This window comes from Dama dama, chromosome 15 (assembly GCF_033118175.1).
Source record: "Dama dama isolate Ldn47 chromosome 15, ASM3311817v1, whole genome shotgun sequence".
Taxonomy (NCBI): domain Eukaryota; kingdom Metazoa; phylum Chordata; class Mammalia; order Artiodactyla; family Cervidae; genus Dama; species Dama dama.
In genome coordinates, this window is record NC_083695.1 from 26,872,176 (window position 1) to 26,899,093 (window position 26,918).

A 26,918-nucleotide genomic window follows, 5' to 3' on the forward strand; every position below is an offset into this window, starting at 1 on the left:
CATTAAACGATTTTCAGGCATTTTAATTACCTCATGCTAAATCTTATGTGAGATATGTAAGCACATTGAAAATCAGTATTTTGGTATTTCTATAAAACTGATTTCCCTTCCTGAGATTTAAATACACAGTTTACATTTAATATACCTATATGTTTAGTATATAACTGCAGCAATTCATTTTATGTAAGATTTCAAAGTTTCTCAGAGTATCTCTATATGACCCCTGATTAAGATTATGTATTAGTTTTCTATTGCTACTGTAACGAGTAACCACAAATGCAGTGATTTGATACTAACTTATTACCTTACGGCTACATAAGGCAGAAGTATAAAACTGGCCTAAAATAAAGATGTCAGGAAGGCCATGTTCCTCGCAGAAGCTCCAGAAGAGAACTGACCATTTGGGTTATTGGAAGATTTTCCAGACATCAGTTGAAGGCAATTTCCAGGATTGAGAAGCTCCTTGGATCATGTCTCTCTTCCTCCAACTTTAAAGCCAATGTTGGGCTGCACTCCACAGACCCACAAGCCCTGTACTGGCCCAGCTTCAAGACTGATGAAAGAATCCAAGGCAGACACAGCAGTAGTTTAAAGCAGCGGTCCCCAGCCCTTTGGGCACCAGGGACTTGTTTCATGGAAGACAATTTTTCCACGGGATGGGCAGGGGGATGGTTTCAAGATGATTCAAGTGCTTTACATTTATTGTGCACTTCATTTCTATTATTATTACATAAGCTCCACCTCAGATCATCAGGCATTAGATCCAAGAAGTTGGGGACCCCTGGGTTTAATGGAAGGGAGAGCTTACCCATCTGAAGCAAGGTCCTGGAGCAATGCCCAAAAATGTGCAGCAGACACTAGCAGAACATGGCAACAGTCTTTGCTCTCAGGAGGAGGATGGAGATTGCCAGTTAATAGGGAAGTGATGTCAGGTGGGTTCTTTAGTTACCAGGGAAACCAGCAGAGGGGCATGCACCTCACTGCCCCTTTGATAAGAACAATTACCAGCTGGGACCTGGAGAAAGTATGTAGGAAGGTCAGCCACGTGGGTAAAACACAGATGAAGCAGGCACTGGTCAGGCAGGAGATGTACAAGAACAAAAGAATGGCTATATTTAGTGGCCTGACCGTATAGCTAGCAATGGCTAATTGACTCTCTCGTGCTTTGAATATCTCCTTCTTCCACCACACCTTTCTCTGAGCCAGTCAAGAAAGGTTCTCCGGTTTCAAGTAACTGTTTAGATTGATCCCACCTATTTAATCAAGCTTAATCACTCCATCACAAAACCCTGTACTGAATCACATCTGCAAAATCCCTTGTACCATGTAAAGTGAAGTGTTCATAATTTTCAGGGATGAGCGTGGACATCTGCTGGGGGTGGGGTGAGGCATTATTCTGCCTACCACCAATAGGAATCAACTTTTTACAGGGAGATAAAACTCCTTATAGATATATCCTTGCCATATATAAATGAAAGAAAAGTATTTTTCAAATAAGGTACCATGCTCTCAGACTGAATCATATTGATAATCTAAATCCACTAGGACATTAGAGATTTACTTCAAGTTTGTAGGAATGTCAAACTAAAATAGTTAAAAGCAGCTCTGGGACATTAAAGCAAACAACTATTGGAGTAATAAAGCTTTGTCAGTCAATAACCTCAGCTGGGCTTTTCAGATACAAGCTGTGATAGTTATGTCTAAGGAAAACATTAAGGCAAGTCTAGTTTCAATTTATCTATCAGAAGAAAACAAGCAAATTAAGTCATGTCAAAATTCAAAAAGCTCTTTTATTATGTTTATAAGACTTTAAAACATATATTAAAATTTCTGATTTTAAAAAAAGGACCCAAATAGGATGAGGCAATATATAGATCACTAATAATCTTCTCCAACTAATTATTAAGTATGATCAATAGCCAGGCAAATCAACTCACAATTGTTTATCTGTGTCTGACTGGCTAAACTTATTTCAGCACAGAAATAGAACTACAAGTTGGCCTTTGATCCTGAACCTGTATTATAATGGTGTGGTAACTTTTTATTCAGAGCCTATCTACCAATTCATTAAGAAATATTGAATATGCTTCAGTGGTAAAAGGTTCTAGTACATATTCGAATGTGGCAGGGTATGAGGGGATCCAAGCAATTCTCAGAACACCAGCTGGGTGTCCTATAATTCAATTCAAGTCTGACACTACCTACCGTTAGATAGCATCAGATTCCACAGGTAAGGCTTCAGTTCTGCAAAACAGCCTCCCTACCCCACCCCACATCAAATGCCAATAATAAGTTCAGATTGCTACCTATGCATCTGACCATCTGGCTATAAACCACAGTTCCCACTAACCCTTCTTCAGTTTCATTTAATTTACTAGAGCAACTCAGAACTCAGAGAAACATTTTACTTAGTGTTAATAGATTATCATATAAGATTGAAACTCAAGAACAGCTAGATGGAAGAGATGCCTAGGACAAGGCGTGTAGAAAGGGGTGCAGAGCTTCCATGCCTCTCCAGATGCACCACTATTCCTGACCCTCCACGTTCTCATCAGGCCAGAAACTCTCTGAACCCTGTCCTTTTTGGGTTTTTATGGAGGCTTCATTACATCACTGCATAAATCATTGGCCATTGGTGATTGAACTCAACCTTCATTGTCTCTCCCTTCACTGGGATTCAGGAGGATAGGACTGAAAGTTCCAATCTTCTAATTACATGGTTGATTCTCCTGGCAACTAGCCTCCATTCCTAGGTCCAAAAGTTACCTCATTAACATAACAATAGACATCTCTCATCACTTAGAAAATTTCAAGGGTTTTAGAAGCTCTGTGCCAGAAGTGGGACAAAGACCAAATAAATATTCCTGATTATAAATCACAGTTTTACAAATGGAAATTGATCTATAAAGAAAAACCTACTAAGATGATATTATCAGAGACTCATAATTCATTAGCATTAAAGAAAGATAGGTTTAAATTGAAATACAGCCTGTTTTGAAAACAAAGAAAAATCAAATATTTGCAAGCAACCTATTTGTAAACTAATGGTCAGTAGTTAATCTCATATCCCCTTTCCTTCTTTCCCCTTCATTTCATCCAGATGGAACTGTTTTTATTCCCCATACCGAATGCACTAGGCTGATTCCTGCTTCTGTGTCTTTGCAAAGGCTGTTACCCCCACTCTTGAATTCCTACCTTCACTTGATAAGAACTTTCTCCTCTGTGATGCCTTCTCTGTTCAGTCCTAAGTTGAGCCACTTCCTAGTTGCTGCTATTACTAGACTTGGCCCTGACCAGCATTTCAGCTCATACTGTGCTCTATTTTACTTACTTGCTTATATGTCTGATTTCCCTCGACAACTAAGACTGAGATTGCGCACACTCTGAAATCACCAGTTGTAAGCACAGTGTCTCTAGTACTATGTGATTATAAATTGCAATAATACTAATAAAATTTAACTCAAACTTTGTATTTTAGCTATATTTAATGGTTAATACAAAATCTATCAATAAAATATGTTAAGTTCCTCTTAAATTCCTTCATAAGTATTATCCTACCTATAATACACAGTCATATAATAGTCTGCTTGGAACAGTCCTGACTTGTGTCTTTTATATATCTGTTAAGGACTGTTAATTGTCTCACCTCCGTTTCTCAAAAGTATCCTGATTTGAATGACAAATTATGTGATTACCTTAAATTTCCTGAACATTATCAATGGCAAATTAAATACTACAGAAGATCAAATATTTCAAAGCCTACAAAAGAAAAACTCTTTATTTTTGCAATTAACTGTTACACTGGATTCTATGGCGCTTCACTTAGATCCCCTTTTCAATTAGAAATACCAGCTTCTGATGGCTTGTAGCTTTGTCCCTGTCCAGGATCTGAGTCTCAGCTACAGGGAACTGCCCCATACAAGATTACACTGTTTCCAAGGTTGGCCCACAGGTAAGGAACAACAGCTGTAAGGACAAAAAGATTCTCTCCTCAGTTTGGGACAACTGTGAGGGGCCAGCCTATCTCCAGGTCTTTCCATAGAATGGCTGAGATTTCTGTTGCAAGTCACCTTCTCCCTCTGCCCAATCCTGCCTTCTTCACTGCCTTCCATGTATAACTCCCAAGAGAGTACTCCAATAAACCTTCATGCTACCCTTAATCTCCAGGTTACCTGACCTAAGATAGCACTCTTTCTCTTCTTTGTAGTATCATCTCCTGGCTATGAAGTATCCTAGGCTCAGAACCCTTATTTTTTGTCCAAGTTTGAACTGACACTGCATGCCAGGACTCTTGCTTCCTATTTATTCCTTTCTTTTCTATCATTTAACCCGTTTTTCTTTTTATGTAACAAAGAAATCTAAATAAAGCCCAGGATTTAAAAAAACACATAGCAAAGACTTCTGAGAACTATATGAGCAGTGCCTGAACATTGGCCGGTAAAGGAATCCATTTCTTGAGAAAGGGACATTTGAAACAATCCACAAGGTGAAAGACTAACCTGCTCCACAAATATTAGAAATCATGACTGTCTCTGCTAGAAGGCAGAAGATGGAAACAAAAGACTCTCACCCTTCAGGCTTTCTGGTCTAGGGCAAATAATCTTTAGGGACATCCATCTGTGTATTTTCCTTTGCACAGAAACTGTCTTGCCACTTTATGATATCCTCTATTACTTTCTAGTTATTTTTATTTTATGCAAATAACCTCTTTCTCTTCCTGTGCTCTGGCTCTATCCAGGTAGATAGAGCTCTTCCCCTTTTTAAAAATAATTATAGCTGCCTACCTTTGTTATTTTAGCTTTTCTTATTAATTTAATAATCATGTAGCCTACATCTCTGCAGGGCTCTCTATATTAATTTTTAAGAAAGACTAAAACATTAGATCACAAATAAAAGACCCATGGGAAGAGTTCATTCCCTCAAAAGAAGAATCTAGAAGCCTCCTTTTCCCTAGTGAGCACTGCATAAATTCCTCTTAAATATCAGAATGATCTTTATTAGCCAGATTTGGATAATTCCAAAATTAGCTTGTTAAGAAAGATTGAGTAATTATTTAAAAATCAGTCCTCCAGTAACTCAGGAAACTTTGGGAAGAGTCAAACTAAATCCCAAAGCAGTTGAAACAACAATACCACGTTATTTGTAAAACAATTCATAGACTAGATACCTCCCACTTCCTTGTCCTTAAAAAAGGCACAGAAAAGAAAGCAAGGAATACAAAATCAAATTTAGCCATTTAATCAGAACTCCACCATTTATTATTTCTCTCAACTCCCTAATTGTTGAATTCTTGGCTTCTACATCACAACTTCAAAATCTGTCTCCAGTCTCCTTGATTTTGACAATTCCTTTCTATGTTCTTGAATTTTGATTTCATGTTATAATCTGAGTTTGGTTCATCTCTCTGATTTTAGAATATCTACTATTGTACAAACCTGTAAGGAAACTATTTGCTTATCTTCCTCCTCTTACTTCTTCATAAGCTGAGGTTGTAAAATTCAGATCTATAAACTAAAACACATGGTTTTCAACATACTCAAAAGCTAGTCACTATGATGGCATAATTGACAAACTTAAGGATGAAAAACATAAAGCTTCCAAAACAGTGAACTGATCCAATAATGATCAACTCTAATATGCAGTCCATGAAGAAAGGAAGAAAGGAAGAAGGGAAGAAAAGAGAAAGGAAGGAAGGAAGGAAGGAAGGAAGGAAGGGAGGGAGGGAGGGAGGGAGGGAGGGCAGGAAGGAGGGAGGAAGGAAAGAAAAGGAAATAGACTTGGAAGCTGCCTACACATTTTTAGAATTTTAATTCTAATTTGTCTCTAGTATTTGAATAGTCATTGCATACAGATCATCCTAAGTGCTTTACCTCTTTAACTTGAGCAATAAGGATGAAGTTACTTTCAAAACGGTTTTTCAAGGGAGAGGTGAAAAATCCCCATAAACTCTGATTTCAGACACACCAAATCTTTGGTGTCTTCACTGAATCTGTATAATTCCCCAAGATTGGGAATGAATTAAACCCAAGATATACAAATGAAATTGGTCTCTAAATAACAAAAGCAATTCATTTGCTTTTTTACTCACTTAACAAATACGTAATAAGAATCAACAATACAATGTGCTTTCACATAAAACACCAAAAAGAAAATATCAGGCTAGTGAGGTCTGCAAATACAAATTGGGCCCTTTATGTAGCCCAAGAGTATTCATGTACGCTAGTGGTGCCATCTCTCATTCAACTCTCTAACATTCTTCTGTAGTAAAGCACCACTCTGTTAACTTCAATAATAATTCTACATCACCTGATGATCTTCTCTTCAACAACACATACAAAGTTAACATCAACAGGATTTCAATCCACCACCAGAAAAATATTCATGTCTGCTAATTCTTAGTGCTAAAGTATGATGACCACCCATCTCCAACTCTATTTTAACCTGCTATAGAGAAATCACCATTTAAAAGTGACTAATTTCCTGCTAAAATCCTTCCTTCTTTAGAGAGCCTCCTTGTTCCACCCCATCTAGGTGACAAATTCTTTAATTATATTATACATCAGAGAAGATGGGCTAGACCTAACCAATCCTGGAGGCATAACAAAATCGGCAGAAATATCTAAGGAAAATAAACTTCTATGTTTTAAAAGACAAAAGCTAAACTTTCTCTAATACTGAATATTCTCTGGAGTACATTTTTTAATGAATAAAAATCCTGTTTTGTAACATAATAAGAGGTGGATCCAAATGTAGAGACTGTGATGAGAAAATTTATTACTGAATATTCATATTGATTTTTAGAAGAGACCTATACTTTGCAAAATAAGAGCTTTTATAACAGGAAGTCTCTATATAAATTTAGTACATGTTTGAAAGTCATTCCATTTATATGCCATTATATGGCGTATACAATATGTAATAATTTTATTCATTCTTTCATTTAAAAATATAATATCTTTTTTGTATTTTGTAAAATAAAAATGCCAAGAATTGTACCTGGGACTTCAGATAAGACAGTAAATAAAACAGACATGTGATCTGCCTGCAGAAAGCACAGTCAAAATGAGCATGGGATACAAACTACAATGGATTTGAAACATAAGGATTGAGAATGATTCTACAGAAGAGACTAGGAAAGACTAGCACTAGGTACATGGCCATGAGCCACCCAAAGACATCCATAGCTACATTCCTAGAACCCGTGACTGTTATGTTTACACGGCAAAGGGAACTTTGCAAAAGAAATTAAGGTCAAGGGTCATAAGATGGGATGATTATCTTGAATAATACCAGTGGGCTGTATCTAATCACATGAGTCCTAAAAAAGTGGAAAACCTTTCCTGGTTATAGTCAGAGAAAGAGATGTGAGGGCAGAAGCAAGGTTAGAGAGATGTGACACTGCTGTCTTTGAAGACAGAGGAAGATGGCATTGAGCAAAGGAATGTGGGTGATCTCGAGAAGCTAGAAAAGGCAAAGAAATGGGTTATTCCCGACGGTCTCCAGAAAAGAATATATATGTATGTTTAAAATGAAAATATTAGAGCAAACATATATTATCATATGTTTAAGTAGTTGTCTATTTTATTTGTTATAGACCCATCTGGACTCACATATTACTAATTTATTACTAAGTTCAGTCCAGTCACTCATTCGTGTCCAAATCTTTGTGACCCCATGGACTGCACCATGCCAGGCTTCCCTGTCCATCACCAACTCCCAGAGTTTATTCAAACTCATGCCCATCGAGTTGGTGATGCCATCCAACTTATTGAACATATAGCTTCAGTCAAAACTGATTGAGACTTGCTGATTTGTTTAAGGAAGTAAAAAGTTATTTAGATTCAAACTGGTCCCATGAATTGAGCTTAAGAAAAACATAAACTATGTTTATTTCACATCGTTGATATGTTCTGGACTCAATAAACTTGCAAAATTTGAAGCCCTGAAGTCACATTCACATAAAAGATCCACAGATCATGATGAGAGTTAACTTTGCTTTTTTTCCTGGTTATTTTCAAGGCATCTGAATTATTATTAAGCATTTACCCTATCAACATAGCTCAATAACAAAAGCTCCAAACTAATCTGAAAAGCAAGTCAGACCCACACAACACTCCTTATGAAACACAACACTCCTTAAACTAATAAGTTGAAGACTTTAGTATGAGAGTTGTCCTAAAATATTTGAGCAAACTCTAAGAAAGGTTTGAGTTCAGCTAGTTTCAGGAAAGTACATTCCCTTTCATTACAGCTACTGAAACAGTTATAGAGAAGCATTCTTTGTGATAGAAATCTAGAATAAAAGTATACCTGGAAATTTGTTCTGATAATATACTCCACAGTGGTTCCTGCTGTTTAATTCCAATATTCATTGGCTTGCTCAAATACTCATATTAGACCCAAAATTCTGCACTTGTATAAAAAAGGGACTATTATACTGACTTTGGATGCTTTTTCATAATGTTATAAGCACAGATTTGCTTATTTATAGGTTGTACTTATCGATAAAATATTAATATATCATGCATATAAGTAGGTTTCTGATCCTGTAGACCACCACTGCGTAACTTTAGCTTCTCGTGCTCTCATCTCTATACCAACATGAGGGCAGCTCATACCAGACGCTATCCACATACACACACCAAGTCTTTCATTCCCTGAGAAAAAACGTGCCTTCCTCAACAAATATTTAACCTTATGCCCTAGGAAAAATGAAGATATAAATATTCTTAGATCACCCAAAGAACAAGCTTTCTCACCTCTGCGTACTTCCTTTCCTGTTCTCTTATTCTCACTATTAAACCTCCCTACATTTTCTCCACAGTTTTCATGTAAATATAATAAATAAATACAAATTAAATGCTTCGGACACATTGTCAATTTAATTGTAAATGTTGAGATGAAGCAAGCACTAATTCAATTTACCTGTCTCCAAATAGTGATTACTGAACACCTGCTACCTGAGAGGCACAGTGGTAGGGCCAGAGATACAGCCCTTGCTCTCCTACAGCTTCTGACAAGTGGAGAAGACAAATAGGTAAACACAGGAACTCCAACAAGAATGAGAGCTATAAAGGGGATAGTGCCATGAAGGAGAGCTACTAAGTAGGGTGTTTGCACTCGTTTACCCGAAGGAGAGAAAAGGAAACATGGGAAAGAGAAGAAGGAAGAAGAAAAGTGTCCATCAATCATGAAGAGTAGTGCAATCTAATCAATTAAATAATGGAAATATTTGAATTCTTACAATTAAGTCTACCTTTAAAAAATGAAAATTAAAATAATATCTGGACAAGTTAAAAAAAAAGCTACTTACCTTTGATCTCAATTATTTGGATGCTATAGATGGAAAAGTCTTTCCACTTCACTCATAATAGAGAACTTACCTTTCTTAAACCAAAATATCTAACAGAAAGATATTAGTAACATAAATAAATTTTGTATATTTGACAAATGGGCCTTGAAATTGAACGTGAGATTAAAACCTCATTTAAAAAAAAAAAGCAGAAGACAAAAATTTTCATATTTTTGCGCCTTACTTAGCATATTTGATACCTAGAATAGACACTTTTTAAAAGACCCCTTCCTCTATATGACAAATTACTTTTCAGTGATAATCATTATTTTCCTGATTGGCTCCTTAACATTAAAGCAATTGACAATTTCAGAAGAGAAACAGATTTCAAAGTTATTATTCAAATTGAATAAAATATTTCATGTATGAAATTTTCACTTACCTAGAAAATTATTACCTCCTGCAATTTATACTGTTTCATTGTTAGAATTTTAAAATTAAAATAAAAATTCCAAGTGATCACATGAAGTAACAGAATTAAAGTAATTCTATTTCTAGCTCTTTGTCTCTACAATCACTGTGTCATCCTTGTCCATACTGAATCTGCTGTTTAAATCTATAAAGAATATAATGTTTATTAAAGGCTAATTATAAAAATGTGCTAATTTGAATTATACATACTTATATATTATTAAAACTCAATAATAACCACTGCAATTATTTAGGATTTAGAGAATTTGTGAAAATTTGTGAAATTTTTTGTGAAAAATATTATCACAGACTTTGAGAATTGTTGGTGCAGAGCAACTTTTAATTGGCTTTATTATTTTTATAAATTTCTAGAGGTGATGCACCTTCTCAATGATTGCACCCAAGGCAGAATGCTCCCGTAACTTCACTCTCTGAAAAGTTTTTAATCCAAAGTTGAAGAAAGCTACAAAATCAACACTATTTTTAAGTGATACATGTTTATTGTATACAGGAACAGTTTCAGTGGCCTGTAACTGGGCAAAGGTCACCATGTTCAGAATGGAGCCCCATGCTTGGATTTTAGTTTTGAAATTCTTAATAATCTTTGAATTTGTGTATTGAAGTGAAGTCTGATGGGGCAATAAAGCATATGTCCTGGACTCACAAGCAGTCCTGACTTCCAGTGCTTCAAGGAACAGATCCTCAGCCAACTGTTCCCCAAACCAGCAATTGCTACCACCCTCCACTCCTGATGGGGGCCTCAGTACAAAGCAGGAAGGGTGGGAGTCAGGGGTAGGGCTACAAAAGTATGTGAGTGTCTATGTGCTCCTGCAAGTATCCCTATGCCCTAGAGAACCACATTAAATAGCAAATAAAAATAACCATTCTTGGGTCAATCAAGACTGTTAAAAAAGGTAAAAGCTTTCATTTTTTCCCCCTGCTTTTGAACAGGCCATACATTTTCACTTTGCACTGGGCTCCACAATTATGTAGCCATCCTTGCCTATGTATGTAGGTGAGTATGTGCATGTGCATGCTGTGTTTGTATTTGAAAGAATAACTTTATCTATATTTAATAAAATTATTTTACCTACAATTTTATAATTCATAGATAAGCTTATATATATGTAACTTTACCATATTTTATCTACAAAATGAAAATAATAATTTTAATTGTTTATTCTTCAAGGGAGAAGAAATTTCAACACAATATTATCTTCTGAGTTTCTTAGAATTGGTGAATTCCTTTTAAAATCTTTCACTAAAAATATATTATATGCTAAAAATGGTGATATTCCAGCTTCAGAAACAGCACATGACATTATTAATATGTTCTTATTAACAAAATCTGCTTTGCAACTTTTGATTTCTTGACAGGCTAGAGATTTTTGGTCAGGAGCCAAAGTCATCAAATATTAAGAGTATGGAGATACATCAAATGTGTTGAAGTATCCTTAAAACTCACTAACTAATTTTAGCACATTTCAATTACTCACATAAATTACTTATACTGAACAATTCTAAATCCTCAACCTCAAATGTAAAAAATGGTATGCTTTGTAACACATCATTTTCAAAATATACCTTCATAACTCTTGAATTATCCCACTTAAAGCAGATGAACAAAATATTTCTATTATACATTTTTTCTTTTCTTTACCTCTATTATTTAAGGAGTAATACCCATGATACTGAAAATATAGCTGACGATGACCTTATGACTTCCTTATTTTAAAAATGAAACTAAGTAGTCATAGATACTCCTTAGGTGGATGTATATAAATATATATATTAGATATAGATATATAGATATATAAAGACTACATCATAAATGATACCAAAAGAACCTTGAAACAAATATTTTTGCATTTGTCTAAATTCAGACATCATTTCTAATATTCCTGAGAGAGAGCTAAAATTGCAAGAAATCTATGACATTATATCATATTTGAAAAAGGTGCACAGCAAGGAAGATCCAGAGCAGCCGAAAATAAATAAAAATTTTTTTAAATGTCCCCTGATCCCTACAGCATTGACTTTACCCAATACCATCTAAATTTTAACTCTTAATCAACAACGTAATTCTGAGCAACCTGCCCTTTTCTTTGTCTTCTTTTCATCCTTTAAACTGATGTGCAACTCCAGTCCTGACTCCCTTCTCCAACTAGAATTTAGATCCTCTATCAAGCAAAACAATCAAGTATAAATAACCTTCTGGTTGAATTCCATCCCTAAAAACTCCTATCTCCTTGCTGTACTCTGGGAGCAGTTCATGCAGAAGCCAACCCAAAAGCTCAATCCATGTAATATCATGTACTCATTCACAATTTATCACGTTTTGTAACACAAAGAGCCTCGGCACATTCCCAGTGTATGGGGTCAGGGAAAACCAGTCACCTACATTGCTCATGCACTCTGAAAGCAGGTCCTGGAGAGCCTGGCGAATAGCGTTGCATTCTGCAATGATCCGCTCCCGATGGAAATCTCTTGTGCAGGAAGAGTCGGCCAACAGAGCAGCCCCACTGATAATGGCTTCGAGGCGTTTCTCTAGGCACGGTCTTATTTCCTCCTCAGTCACTGTGAGTGGATCCAAGACAATTAAACTCTAAAGGAAAAACATATTTTGATGGTTAGAACTCCATGATATTCTATTTTTTTATTATTATTATTTTGTTTTCACATTTAGAATGCATACCTGATGAGAAAGAGAATTGTGTTTTTACTGCCTCACCCAGTTCACGCATCATTCTATAAAGTGATTATTATTCACCTGAGTAACAAAAATCGTGAAATTATGAGCACTGGTTCTAGTGTCAGTCAAATCTGTATTCAAATCTTGTCCTTTCCACTCATCAATGGTGCGAGTTCACTCGGGTGTCTTATGTACTGTAAGCCTCACCTTCCTGATCTGTAAAACTGGAATATTAACATTGTTTATCTCATAAAACTGCTGTAAGAATGATATCAATGCTTAATATAGTGTCTGGCACATATTAACTGTTCTTTACAATAGTCATTTTCATATAGCACTTCATTGTTTACAAAATGTTTTCACCTGTATTATCTCATCTTGACAACACTATAAAGAGGTAGGCAGCAAAGATATTGTTAAACACGCATTTCAATCAATGGTGAAAGAGGCTGAGACTGTCTTACCCAAGGTCATTAAGCTAATAAATGGTGAAGCTCAAGCAAATATTCAGGTCTTATAATACCTAATTCAATAATGTTTTCATTATGCCTCACTATAAATCAAAACTCTAATTAACCTTAACACAAACATATCAGAGAGAATTCTGAATTTTAATTATTAATTTTGAAAGTAAAATTTCATCTTCCCGTTAATTACAACTTCCAGCCATTTCCCACCACTGGAAGCTGACATGGTATTTTTAAGGTTTCCATTAGATATGTCTTCAGGAAATAGAAGTCAAGATAATCTACAGACTTTGAAGAAAGGGTAAAAAATATGAGGCTCTAAGGGTCCTTTATTAAAATACATCAAGAGAGTAAACTTTTCAAGGTTTGGGCATAATGTGATAATTAGAGAAGGAGTAGCAAATATAAGCTCTCTGTAGATGCTTTAACATAAAATGAAATCATATAGTGATCTTCAAAATGTGTGTGTACGTGTGAGTCTTTACACACAAAAACACACTAAAAATCATTGATCTTCAGAGTATGCAGTCTTATATATATATTTATATATATATTTACATATATATATAGAGAGAGAGGTATTTTGTGTGTATATTATGTATAGGTATAATCTCACATTGATGATTGCACTATATCATATTATGAAAAATAATCTGGAGATCAAAATATCCAGGATAAAATTTTAAAAGCTACAGCTCCAGACCAAGATAGGAAGAGAAAATCATTACGGAGAGACAATATAATTTTGAAATAATTACACAAAAAGAAAAAATAGTGCTGTGTAATGTTCATATGTGATATAATTTAAAAAATAAACTAGAAAAAGATCTTATAGAAAATTGGTTAAATATCTTAAATTTATCTCCTCTGTCTTCAAGGAAAATTTCCACTTCTCCCTCTCTCTGTCCCTCTCTCACTTTCTTCCCCTAACCACCATTTATTTCAAGGCTAGTGCTCGCTTCGGCAGCACATATACTATTTTCATGGCTAACTTCTCTGTCTGTGCTCTGATCTCAAGCCCTCTTCAGTTGTTCCTTTCTTATGTTTTGAGTTCATCTGAAGAGCCTAGTATGTACCAGATAGTAGGAACTGGTAACAAAATGGAGAACATCCCTGCCCTCTTCACAGGGCTCACAGCCTAGCCAGCCAGTGAAGTCGCTCAGTCGTGTCCAACCCTTTGCGACCCCATGGACTGTAGCCTACCAGGCTCCTCCATCCATGGGATTTTCCAGGCAAGAGTAATGAGTGGGTTGCCATTTCCTTCTCCAGGGGATCTTCCTGACCCAGGGATTGAACCCAGGCCTAGAGGTACTGACAAATATTAATCAAATAATCACACAAACATAGAACTACAATGTGATGTGTTGTTGTTATTCAGTCACCAAATCATATCCAATTTGAAATGAAAGAATTGAAAGTTAAGAATTAATTGACCAGGCATACCTCTGGACAATTTGGTGTGCAATCAAGATGATTAAAGGCAAAACAGATATGAGTTCCAGAGAACTCACTGGATTCTAAGGGAGGGTTTTGGATTTTGACAGAACAATGGAATTGAAAATTTTGAGGAAATCTTATACAGATCTTATTTTATCAGATCAACTTAAACAGGTATCTGGGTTATAATTTTGTGAAACTTAAAGCATGAGGCACTCTGAAACCTGAAAACAAACCAAAGTAAAGAGACAGATTCTATCTCTAGAATAATATAGTAAAAGCATCCAATTTGAACTTAAAAGGACACAGAAAACTACCTAAAAGGCTGAGAGTTGTGTAATCAGAAACAGAATATACGCTGCGCTAATCTATATAATAGTACAATAGGAAAATCAGATCCTGTAAAAAAATGATCAAATTGTAAAATCATATGCACATTCACAGGTATTTTAAAATTTAAAAGATGTATATGACCCTGGACTGAGAGTGTGGTAACCTACCCAATTTAGAATGCGACTAAATCTTCTACTGGAGTAGCTGTAGTTTAAATCGTCGTTGCTAATCTTTTTTTTTTTTTTTTTTTTTTCTGTTGTACCCTAAAGCCTATCTTTCAGGAAAGAACAAATAATGTAAGGGCTATTTTATTCAATATGAGTTATGGTGAAAGAAAACCCTGTGGCCTTGAGAAGCACAGAAATGTTAACATTTGAGAAGATCGAGATGATGGCTCTCATGTATTTGGAAGTGAACAATGTGAGGTGAATCTATACAAAATAAGTTGGAAAGATTGCCAGAATATATTGTAGAATAAAAAAAATCTCAGAATAATATGCACAGTGTATATATGTTAGAAAAAAACAAGCACATTATAATACTTGATATTTTCTCTGAGTATATATAAGTATATTGGAGGCTAGGAAAAAGTTTAAGTGCCATGACAATTGCTATCTCTGAAAAGAACTGGATTGGAATGGTGGTCAAATTTTTAATTTTTAAATTATAGCCTAATTGTGTATTACTTCTGAAATTGCAAACTAATTGAAAATAAAAATTCTTAAAAATTTTAAAAGAGGAAATGGCAATTATGAATCAAACATGTATTATTATTTTGGATTCTAGAAATTAATAAACTATTTTGGAATCATAACAGAAAGATATAATGTTCCCAGTATTTACCAGAATGAAGTATATCAAGTTTTTATATCAATTAACTTGAAAGATTTTAATTTTCCTATGTTGTTTCATCATTACAAATACGTTAAGTTAATATATGTCTTTTAAAAAATAAAGACATGTGACCTCAAAGTACCAGGGCACTCTTTTTTCAGTGAGCTTAGAAGTCAGAACACCCTGAGTATGAATCTTGCTCTTTCACCCACATTGAGAAAGTGATTTAAACTGCCTAAGACTGTATTTCATTCATGTAGAGTGGGGAAAATAAAACCTGTGCCTTTCATATAAGATTTTATATAATGTAGCTTTATAACTATTTTAAGAACTGGTGGGATAGGTGCCATCTCCATCTCCTTGTTACTATTATTTTTACCTTTATATGCACTACCGTCTACACCAGATGATCAGCACATCAAATACTACAAAGAAAGCTACACTTGCTACAACAGAAATCTCTGTATGTTACACAGATGTGTATCATATAGTCATTCATTCTACTATAAATATTTATTAATCATCTAATATAGTTCAAATTCTAAGCAAGACTTTGGTCATGCCTTACCAGGACATATAGGAAGTTTAAAAAATCTTAAGCAAGCCAAAGCATAAAACCAATAAGCTTGGAAAAAGTTTTCTCAGTTTTAATAAACATGATGTAATAAACCCTATTCATCATTCAAACACTCTGTATTCTGATGAGATAGATGCGATTTACATTCAAAACACTAAAAGTCTTACACCTATTCTCAAAGTGAAATTGCCTATCAAAAGAGATGTGGCTATGATTATAATCAAGTATTAACATTCTTCACAAAAACACACGCAGTGCTTCAAGTTGAGAACAGCAGAAGTAATAACCACAAAGCATAAATAATGTTTTCCAAGCAACTATATTATCAGTCTTCAGAGTGAGTGATAAAAATGGAACAAAATTTCTCCTTAAGATTATCAACAGAATATGCTACTGAGAGAACTCACAGGCTCTCCTTTGTCTGGTATATCCCTTACTATAATGTGTTTCCACTTAAATAACCTAAAGAATGGAACTTCAGATATTAAAAAATGTAAAAAGGCAAAATGTGAAAAATAAACTATAAATTAGCAAGATTATCAATAAATATTAGTAAATTATTAGTGTAAATTACAAATTTCACTACATATTCATTTATATAAAACCAAAATGTATATAACTCATATTCTATTGTATATTTGTTACAACAGAAGAATATTTTAGAAAGTCATTCAATATGCTTATTAAACAAATTAGATGTATGCATGCTACCTTAAATTTTTTCCTCTAAATTATAGGTGAAAAACACTTAAATAGCCCAATGAGTACTATGATGGTGGCTTTACCAGAACACCAATAAATATTTTCAATTATCTAATTAATTTCACCTGAGGTAGTAACCTCTTCTAGACATATTTCTGTCAAGAGTTCAACCATTCAGTCCATGCACCGCACCACATCATGGATTGTTTGCTTCAGCTTTTATCTGGTTATATCAATAATAAAATAAACCTTCAAAGATTCTTCTGTTTTCAAAATCTCTGTTTAAGAGCATTTTAACATAAGCACTTCCATGTTGTTTTCATTATACTACTGAATATAATATTGAATACATCTTAGTATATATTCTTAACAGAATATGCTAAGGCAACATGTTTCAATGAAGAAACAAGTTAAGTCTGTTATTATCTATTTGGAAATATGTGTTTACATGTTTGTTTTATATCTACCCATAGTCGGTTTTCAAGCCATGTGTAAAGAGAAAGTACTAATAATATATAAGCAATGATGATTACCTTATTCTTCTACACTGAACATACAGATAATACAGATAATTTTTATACACAATAATGTCACCAAGCATATAACATGCTCCAAAATTTTCAAGTAGTGTTAATTCTTAACTGTCTCAGTAATGTCATGTGTGTCCTACCTTCTATGTCCAAACTGATTGAAAACCTAACTGAATACAAGCTTGTAAAATTTAAACAAATATTTGAATAGTTCTTGCTTTGTGTAAGGTTCATGCCAGTTGTTATGTCTGTGGAGTTCTCCCAAAAAGCAATTTCATCAACAAAGGAGAGAAAAAGTACAGAGGGGGCAACTAGAAAAAATAAGTAATCCCATTTGTGCTCTATTTCTATTTGATTCCACCTTCCACTTCTGTCTATAATTGTGTCCTTTGGGAGAAATAACAGGTCAAGTACAAGTTCTGGATTCATGAGTGGACTGTACATAGTAGAACACAGAAGAATGAGCAGCCAGGTGGCACAGTCGTACTGAGTAATTGTAAAATTCTCAAAGTCATGTCTGCCCTAAAATCCCTTTTAAAAAGAGGAATAAGAATGTGGGACTAACTGAGAAAGTAGCATTGACATATATACATTACCAGGTGTAAAACAGACAGCTGGTGAGAAGTTGTTATATATCACAGACAGTTCAGTCTGGTGCTCTGTGATGACCTAGAGGGGTGGGACTGTGGGAGGGGAGGGGGGCTCAAGAGGGAAGAGATATATGTATAATTATGGCTGATTTGTGTGGTTGTATGGCAGAAACCAACACAACATTGTAAAGCAATTTTCCTCCAATTAAAAAATAAATTTAAAAAAGAAAGCGAAGGAAAAGAAGCAGCTTACTATAAGCTCTTGTGTCATGCACATTGGCAGTAATGAAACCAACCAGCTACTGAGTTTAATTATTCAGCATGACATTTAGATGATAAGAGAATCATTACAAAACTCCTTAACAATTCAGCCCCCAAATTCAGCTTTCACTATTATAGAACACTTTCAAAGGCTACTGGTTTTTCTATTATTATAAATGTTAGGTGTCTAATATGTCCCTCTCTGAATATTACAATATTCTCATAGCTTTGGTAAATAGATGAAGAACAACATTAAAAATAAAATTTAATGTTAAAAGAATACATCTACAAAACCAAACTATTTTTCAACTGAGTGAGTAAGTGAAAGTCGCTCAGTTGTGTCCAACTCTTTGCGATCCCATGGACTATACAGTCCATGGAATTCTCCAGGCCAGAATACTGGAGTGGGTAGCCATCCCCTTTCCCAGGGAATTTTCCCAATCCAGGGATTGAAACCAGGTCTCCCATATTGCAGGCGGATTCCTTACCAGATGAGCCACAAGATATTGATTTTATGCAGTGTGATATGCTGTTAAAGAGCATAAAGTTCAGTTCAGTTCAGTAGCTCATTCATGTCCTACTCTTTGCGATCCTATGGACTGCAGCACGCCAGGCTTCCCTGTCCATTGCCAATTCCCAGAGTTTACTCAAACTCATGTCTATTGAGTCGGTGATGCCATCCAGCCACCTCATGCTCTGTCGTCCCCTTCTCCTCCTGACTTCAATCCTCCTGAGAATCAGAGTCTTTTCGAATGAGTTAGTTCTTCACATCAGGTGGCCAAAGTATTGGAGTTTCAGCTTCAGCATCAGTCCTTCCAGTGAATATTCAGGACTGATCTCCTTCAGGATGGACTGGTTGGATCTCCTTGCAGTCCAAGGGACTCTCAAGAGTCTTCTCCAACACCACAGTTCAAAAGCATCAATTCTTTGGTGCTCAGCTTTCTTTATAGTCCTACTTGCACATCCATACATGACCACTGGAAAAACCACAGCCTTGATTAGATGGACCTTTGTTGGCAAAGTAATGTCTCTGCTTTTTAGTATGCTGTCTAGGTTGGTCATAACTTTTCTTCCAAGGAGCAAGTGTCTTTTAATTTCATGGCTGCAATCACCATCCACAGTGATTTTGGAGCCCCAAAAAATAGTCTATCACTATTTGTTTCCCAACCTATTTGCCATGAAGTAATGGGCCCCAATGCCATATTAGTTTTCTGAATGTTGAATTTTAAGCCAACATTTTCACTCTCTTCTTTCACTTTCATCAAGAGGCTCTTTGGTTGTTCTTTGCTTTCTGCCATAAGGGTGGTGTCATCTGCATATCTGAGGTTATTGATATTTCTCCCAGCAATCTTGATTCCAGCTTGTGCTTCAAAGAGCATAAATCTACATACTAAATTTAGCAATGCATAATGCCATGAAGAAAGATTCCATCATCAGGCTCCATTTGAAAGTTTTCTAGTCAGGTTGCCATAAAACACTAGTTTACCTTTATCAATGCTAAGCAAAATTGTGGTAACGTCTCTTTCTCCCTAAAAGTAATTGAATAGAAGGTCAAGGTCAGTGCTTGGAAGGATCACTTTATCTAAAGAGAGACTATCAGGGATATATATCAAGATAGCTAATGGGAAAGAAGTATCAGGTGTCAATGAAAACTAAATAAGTAAGAATGAATAGGAATATTTTTCTGTATGAGAATATTTTTCTGGATGAGAAATTACTAAATTTAAAGGTTTTTCAATTTAACTTAATTGTGACTATGCCTGCTCGTTTCATATTTGAAGATCCGGCAGGGAAAAAAATGTGATGAAGTTTCAAAATTGTCCTCAGTGATTCCATGAGTCAACAGGAAATGTAAACTCTTACAATTGATGAAAAGAGTAGAGCACCCAACAGTTCAAATTAAGGAGACTTTCAAAGTAAGGTAAGGCAATTGCTCCCCGAAAAGAGCACAAAGTTCCTTTAGGGTCAGGATCCTTGGTTGATGTCAGCACTGTGACTTTCCCGCTCTCTGGTAAACCGTAGTCTGTTTGCTAGAGGTAAAGTGACCGCTTCCTCCAAATCCTCTTATACTGAGGATCAGTCAGTGGGGTCTGCAGCAAGTCAGAACATTCATGCCTTCCCCAGCTCAAGCCACTCTTGCTGTTTCATTACCCCAAAATGCCCACTGATCGTGTATCAGATAGAGAATGATTTTCAGTCTACGGCCCCTTCCTCATTAATATCCCCAAGCCCAAAAGAGAGTCATGTATATACTTTTCATTCACCTTTTCAATGATAACTGTAACATAACACCATACACATTGCATCTTATTAATATTACATTTAAGCTCTATACTCAAATTAGAAATATTCAAATTTAGAAATTCTACAGTGTTAGAAAATGTCAAATAAAATAGACTATTCTCACTGCCTTCTGTATGATGTGTTAGTGTGATGTGCCTCATCTGTTTTTCATCAAGATGTCAGTTGCTTTCAACTGACGCATCTTCAATCTCTGGACCAGTTGCCTGATGGCTAAACCTGTTTACCACATCGCTGCATCTATCAACAGAATTCCAACTCTGTCTCTGGCCTCCCTCTGTCTCCATAATGCTGAGTCCATATACCAGGCCAAGAGTCACATGACCAAGTAATGTAAGAAGAAAAATATGGTCAGACTCATTCCAGGCATTGAAGAAGCCGCTATGCCTATCAATAAACAAGAATAATTGGCCTCCCTCAAAGCAACTTCACTTCTTCAAAACTCATGGCCATTGCAGGCTGCTTAACAAATATAACCTCTGGCAGCTGCATGACAGATCCATGCATCTGCACTTGGATACATATACACAGGCTGCTTTTCCATCTGTCGGATATGACATATGCCAGTTGATTTGCTTATAGTAGGCTTGGAGAAGAGTCAAAGAGACTGTTGGCAGGCACTTCATGTCTATTCGTTTCTCATTTTTTCCCTTTGCTCCAGGGCTTTTGGTCTTTCCTCTTTTGGATCCTGCCTACTAAATTATTTATTCAACTTCAAGTGGTCATTTGTCGCTAATAGAGCTAAGGTTTTGTGAACATATATGTTATACTTAATCCAAACTGCTTAGATGTCAGTCATCAACTTAAATTAGCAGACTTCATTTTAGTTGCAACTCTATCTTGAATTTCACATGTTAAAAGTGAGCTGGGATCAGGTAATGGGAACTTAGCAAAGTACAAGTTCATCTGAAAGTAGCCAAAGGATTTAGGCAGAACTATATAGTTGGGTGGCAGTAAGGGATTCAAAACAAAAATTCATAGCCTTTGTTAAAAATGTATTCAGGATTTCAAGATGGCAACTTCAGATGATTAAAATATATATGGTCAAATTTATTTAATTTAATAAATTTAAATAAATTTATTTTATTAAAATAAAACTTCCAAACATGGGGTCCCGTGTCACTGTGAAGGCTGTACACCCATGAAGACAGCCCCAGATCTATGGAAGAAAACATGAGATATTTTGCCATTTCTTTCAACCATTAAGCTACTTATTATAAAAACTAATATGTTGACAGTATTTTCTTCATAATCTATAGTATTTTCAACAAAAGTTTCTATTTAGAGTTTACAAAGTTTTTTTTTTTTTTTTCAACTGTTCTGAGAGAATAAGCTTTGAAATTCTACTCAGAGCATAAAGTTTAATGAGGTTTTGAAGTATAATTGCCTGCCACCTCTCTTGCCTTTCCAAATCCACTATAAATACTAAAATATGCAAACAAAGCTGGTAAATGATAAATCCATAGCTAACCTTGAACTTAGCAGTGAATCTTGAGCTTAGCAGTGAATACCTGCCACTAACAAAAGCTATAGGTGCCAAAGCCTATGAATAGCATGGCCATTGTACAATGTTCTCTGTGATAAAGCAGCAATCAACATCCTAAAGAGGAAAGCATGGCACTCTATTACGACCCACACCACTAACCAAGTTTTATCTAACTGTGTCCTAAAGACAAAAGACTAAAATTTTCCACCTTCCATATTTTTATTCAAGCAAAATCAGATTCCTATAAATTAAAACTGGAACTCACAAGACCAAACACAAATAAAATTATATTTTACTAAATTTTTAAAGATAAGAGCAGATCAGTAACTTCAGTTACTTCACATTTCTTTATCTCAGTTTATTCTCGGGATATCTCTCAAATAAACACCTATCCATTTTGAGCAAAGTGCTTTGTCCAACAGATTGACCATGTTAGATAGAAAAGTTGCTACATTTGGCAGAACTAAAAGTGACCATAATTGATCACTTTACATGGAAAATATAACATTCCAAAGACTTTGGGATAATCTGATTACTAATTGCATCTATAGCTATATGAAGAGGAAATCATGGGCATCTCTGCTAAAATAAAACCAGAGACTAGAGAATCTTCTGGACTTGGAATAATTTTAACTAATATTCTTTTAAAAATGGTTATGGAAATGTTAAATTATTTATTTCAGTTAACATACCATATTTACATGTTTTCAAATGATTCCCCTTCATAAGACTAACTGTAAAAAATATATTTGAATACAAAAGCTTTTAATAATTTATTTCTGGCTGTCTCCTCCACTTCATATCAGATCTTCCTTCTCCCAATTCAGTTCATCCCCCCTACTGAGGATATGATGCCATCATTCTTCCAGTCATAGATCTGTTTAATATCTAAGCCATCTTGGGCCATTTTCCATTCTCATCCTTTGTAGTCACTACAACTGTCAACTCTTCCTTCTTTATATCTATCTCTTCCCTTTCCATTTCAACTGCCCTAGTTTTAATCCTTATTATCTCTTACTCTAAATGTTAAAAAAAATCTTTTGATTCTTTTTGCCTCCAACCATCTAGTCCTACAAATTAATCTACACATGTGTGTTATGTTAGTCACTCAGTTATGTCCAACTCTTTGCGACCCCATTGACTATAGCCTGCCAGGCCCCTCTGTCCATGGAATTCTCCAGGCAAGAATACTGGAGGGGGTTGCCATTCCTGTCTCCAGGGGATCTTCTTGACCCAGGGATCAAACCCAGGTCTTCTGCACTGCAAGCTGATTCTTTACCATCTGAGCCACAGGGACCTACACATGACAACTGATTAACCGTCCCACAACATTTGTTTTATTTTCTCTCTTCAGTAATCAAATAATCATCATTTAATAAATTCCAAGTTTCTTAGCTTGATATTTGGTATGGTTCCTTCAAATTTAGTTTCTAAGCCAGATTGTCTACCAGTCTCCTGCTATAGACACTTTAACATAGTGTTTAAAAGCACAGGCTGGGAATTCCAATTTCATTACTGCAGAAAGGAGCAATATTATCCCTTTTTAAAAGAGGAAAATATGAACTTAAGAATGCAATTTCCCCTAGAAGAAAACAAACTTTTATTAAAAGAAAATTTTAAGGCAAATCTCTTAGAACCAAAAGCACTTTTTCTCCAAGATAAGTACTATGAAATGCCTTAATCACTGCTATTAAGAAAGCTGAATCTATAAGCTCTGAAACTAAAGTACATTGATTTACTGATTAATCAAACTGGCATGACATTTCCAAATAAGACTAACCTCAATTTTGTTCTACTATTCATCCTTAATGGTGTGTTCCTGTGAGGAGTTTTCTGCCACTCCACATAAAGATTCTCTTACTGGAAAACTATCTTTTTAAAGGATCCCTATATACACACCCAAAGTGTAAATCTGTATGTTTATTCAGGCATTGAAGTCTTGTTGTTTATAAACAACCATTGCTTTTACTCTGATACTTTTATAAAATGAATTTCCTCAAGAAGATTCTTAAAAAGGACTTTGTACAAGTATATTTCTGATAATTTTTAGGTTATATCACTAAATTGGCTAAGAAATTATAAAACCCTCATGGAAAACCTAGCAACTTCACCCAGATCAACAGGGATTAATTATGTGAGACTGAATGTATTGATAAATATTATTCATAACTTATGACTTTTTCTGTAATACATTGGTTTCACTCTTCATTTTCTACCAAAAAAAAAAAAAATCTTTCCTTTTACACTACAACCTATAACAAGTTGATAAAGTACACCTTTGTAAAGAAAGATGAAACATTTCATTTCCCTCTCTACCTGATCTTTCTAGAACTTGGCTTCTCCAGCTGGCTCACCTGTGAACTTGATGGTTTATTGCAACCAAATTAAAACTAGTTACACTAATCATTGTTTTACTATGCTTTCTCTTATTATTTTCAAATTATTTGTGCCTGTACCTCTCTCTGTTGGACTAGGACTTCATTAACATTGCTAACTGTATTACTTATATCCTATTTCATAAGATTGGTATCTCTTATGTTACCCAATGTGTAACCAGACCACTGACAAAATTAATGATGTTTAAACATATTAAGAGAGTTGATCATATATTTAACTCTACACAGAATATTGTAATAGTGCCACTCCAGATATGGGAAGAAACAACAAAGGAAAACACTCCCTAGATCATAATAGACTAGTAAGACAGGTGATCCAGAGAATTTTAGATTATCAACAAGGCCTGATCTAAAACTTAACACATTGAGTGGCCCATCAACAGAATCTTTATCTAATCTGGAAATAAGCCTTCCATGGTACAAAATCAGTCATGAAATGCCTCCCAAACATTGGTCAAATTTATGACCAAGAAGAGGCCCTGTGGATGAAGAATGTCACCTACCATATCAGTAAGTAAAGGATGCTGTAGCCATTAAGATATCAGTCACTGAAGCCACCCCCAGCCATGAACCCTGGGGGATTCACAGCAGCAAAAAGCAGGATACTGAGCTTAGGTAGTTATGGTGCATATCAAAGAATTGATTTCAATGAGCCCAAAGGTGCTAGAAAGTGAGGGAATGGAAAATGATATTCTATGCAAAACAAAAACAAAAAGAAAGCTGCATCAGCAATACCTGTATCAGACAAAACAGACTTTAAAAGAAAGACTGTAACGAGAGACAAAAAAGGCCATTACATTGTAATAAAAGAATCAATCTAACCAGAAGATATAACAATTATAAATACATATGCACCCAATATAGGAGCATCTAAACACACAAAGTGAATAACAGTATTAAGAAAGAAACTGATGGTGATAAGATAAAAGCAGAGGACTCTAGTACCCCACTTACATCAATGGACAGATATTCAGACAGAAAGTCAATACGAAAACAAATGTTTTTTATGTATTTATTCAATGATCTGAATACATACATAAAAAACATTTCATCCAAAAATTGCAGAATACACATTCCATCCAAAAATTGAAGAATACACACTCTTTTCAAGTAAATATGGAAGATTCTCCAGGATAGATCACATGCTAGGCCACAAGACATATCTCAGTAAATTAAAGAAGACTGAAATTATATCAAACATTTTTCCAAATGCAACCACATGAGACAAGAAAACTGCAAGAAGAAACTGAGAAAAAAATAAATATGTGAAGCCTAAACAGTATACTACTAAATAATTAATGGCATTGAAGAAAACAATGAGTAAATAAAAAAAAATCTCAAGACAAATTAAAATGGAAATACAATAGGCCAAATCTATGTAAAAGTACTAAGTAAAAGTACTTCTAGAAGAAAGCTTATGACAATAAAGGCCTAATCCACAAATCAACAAAAATCTCAAATAAATGATCTATATTTACACCAAAAAGAAGTAGAAAAAGGAAAACAAATAAGGATATAATAAAGATCAGAGCAGAAGTAAATGAAATAGAGACTAAAAAGAGGGACAATCAGTGAAACTAAAACCTGATTCTTTTAAAAAATAAATAAAATTGATAAATTTTTAGCCAGACTCATCAAGAGAAAAAGAGAGAGGACCCAAATAAATCAAATCAGAAATGAAAGAAGAGAAGTTACAAACAACACTGCAGAAACACAAAGAATCATAGAGGTCACTACAATTATATGCCAACAAATTGTAAAATCCAGAAAAAAACATATAACTTCCTAGAAACATATAATCTCCCAATACTTAATCAGGAAGAAATAAAAATATTAACAGAGCAATTACCAATAACAAACTTAAGTCAGTATCAAAAAACTATCAACAAACAAACCTTTAGAACCACAGGGCTTCATAGGAAAATACTACCAACCATTTAAAGAAGAGTCAACACCTAAGTTTCTCAAACTATTCCCAAAAAATTGCAAAATAATACTTCCAAATTCATGCAATGAGGTCAACATCAACCTGATATCAAGACCAGAAAAAGACACAACAACAACAACACAATTATAGGTGAATATCACTGATAAAGAAAGAAGTATAAATTTTCAATAAAATATTAGCAAATAATACATTAAAAGAATCATACACCATTATCAAGTGGGATTTATTCCAGGAATGAAAGAATCATTCAATATCTATAAATCCCTTGATGTGCTATGCCACACTAAAATACTGAAGAATAAAAATCATACAGTTATCTCAATAGATGCACAAAAAGCATTTTGACATATGTTCTGACATACATTTAGGATAAAAAATTGATGTAGAGTAAACATACATCAACATAATCTACATATGACCAACCCTCAGCCAACAACATACACAAATGTAAAAAGCTGGAAAGTTTTCCTCTAAGGTCAGGAATAAGACAAGGATACCCACTCTCATCACTTTTATAAAACATATGGTTGGAAATCTTAGTCACAGCAATCAGACAAGAAAAATAAATAAATAAAAGGAATCCAAACTGGAAAGAAAGAGG

General features: G+C 34.9%; 1 protein-coding gene across 1 annotated transcript in view; it reads right to left on the reverse strand.

Moving 5' to 3' along the window:
• Positions 1-26,918, reverse strand: part of CTNNA3 (catenin alpha 3) — a 1,844,203-nt gene that overhangs the window by 1,316,312 nt on the left and 500,973 nt on the right. Inside the window, exon 8 of the mRNA XM_061163003.1 lies at positions 12,165-12,368. Within this exon, the coding sequence (XP_061018986.1) occupies positions 12,165-12,368 (204 nt within the window). The remainder of the gene's footprint in view (positions 1-12,164; positions 12,369-26,918) is intronic.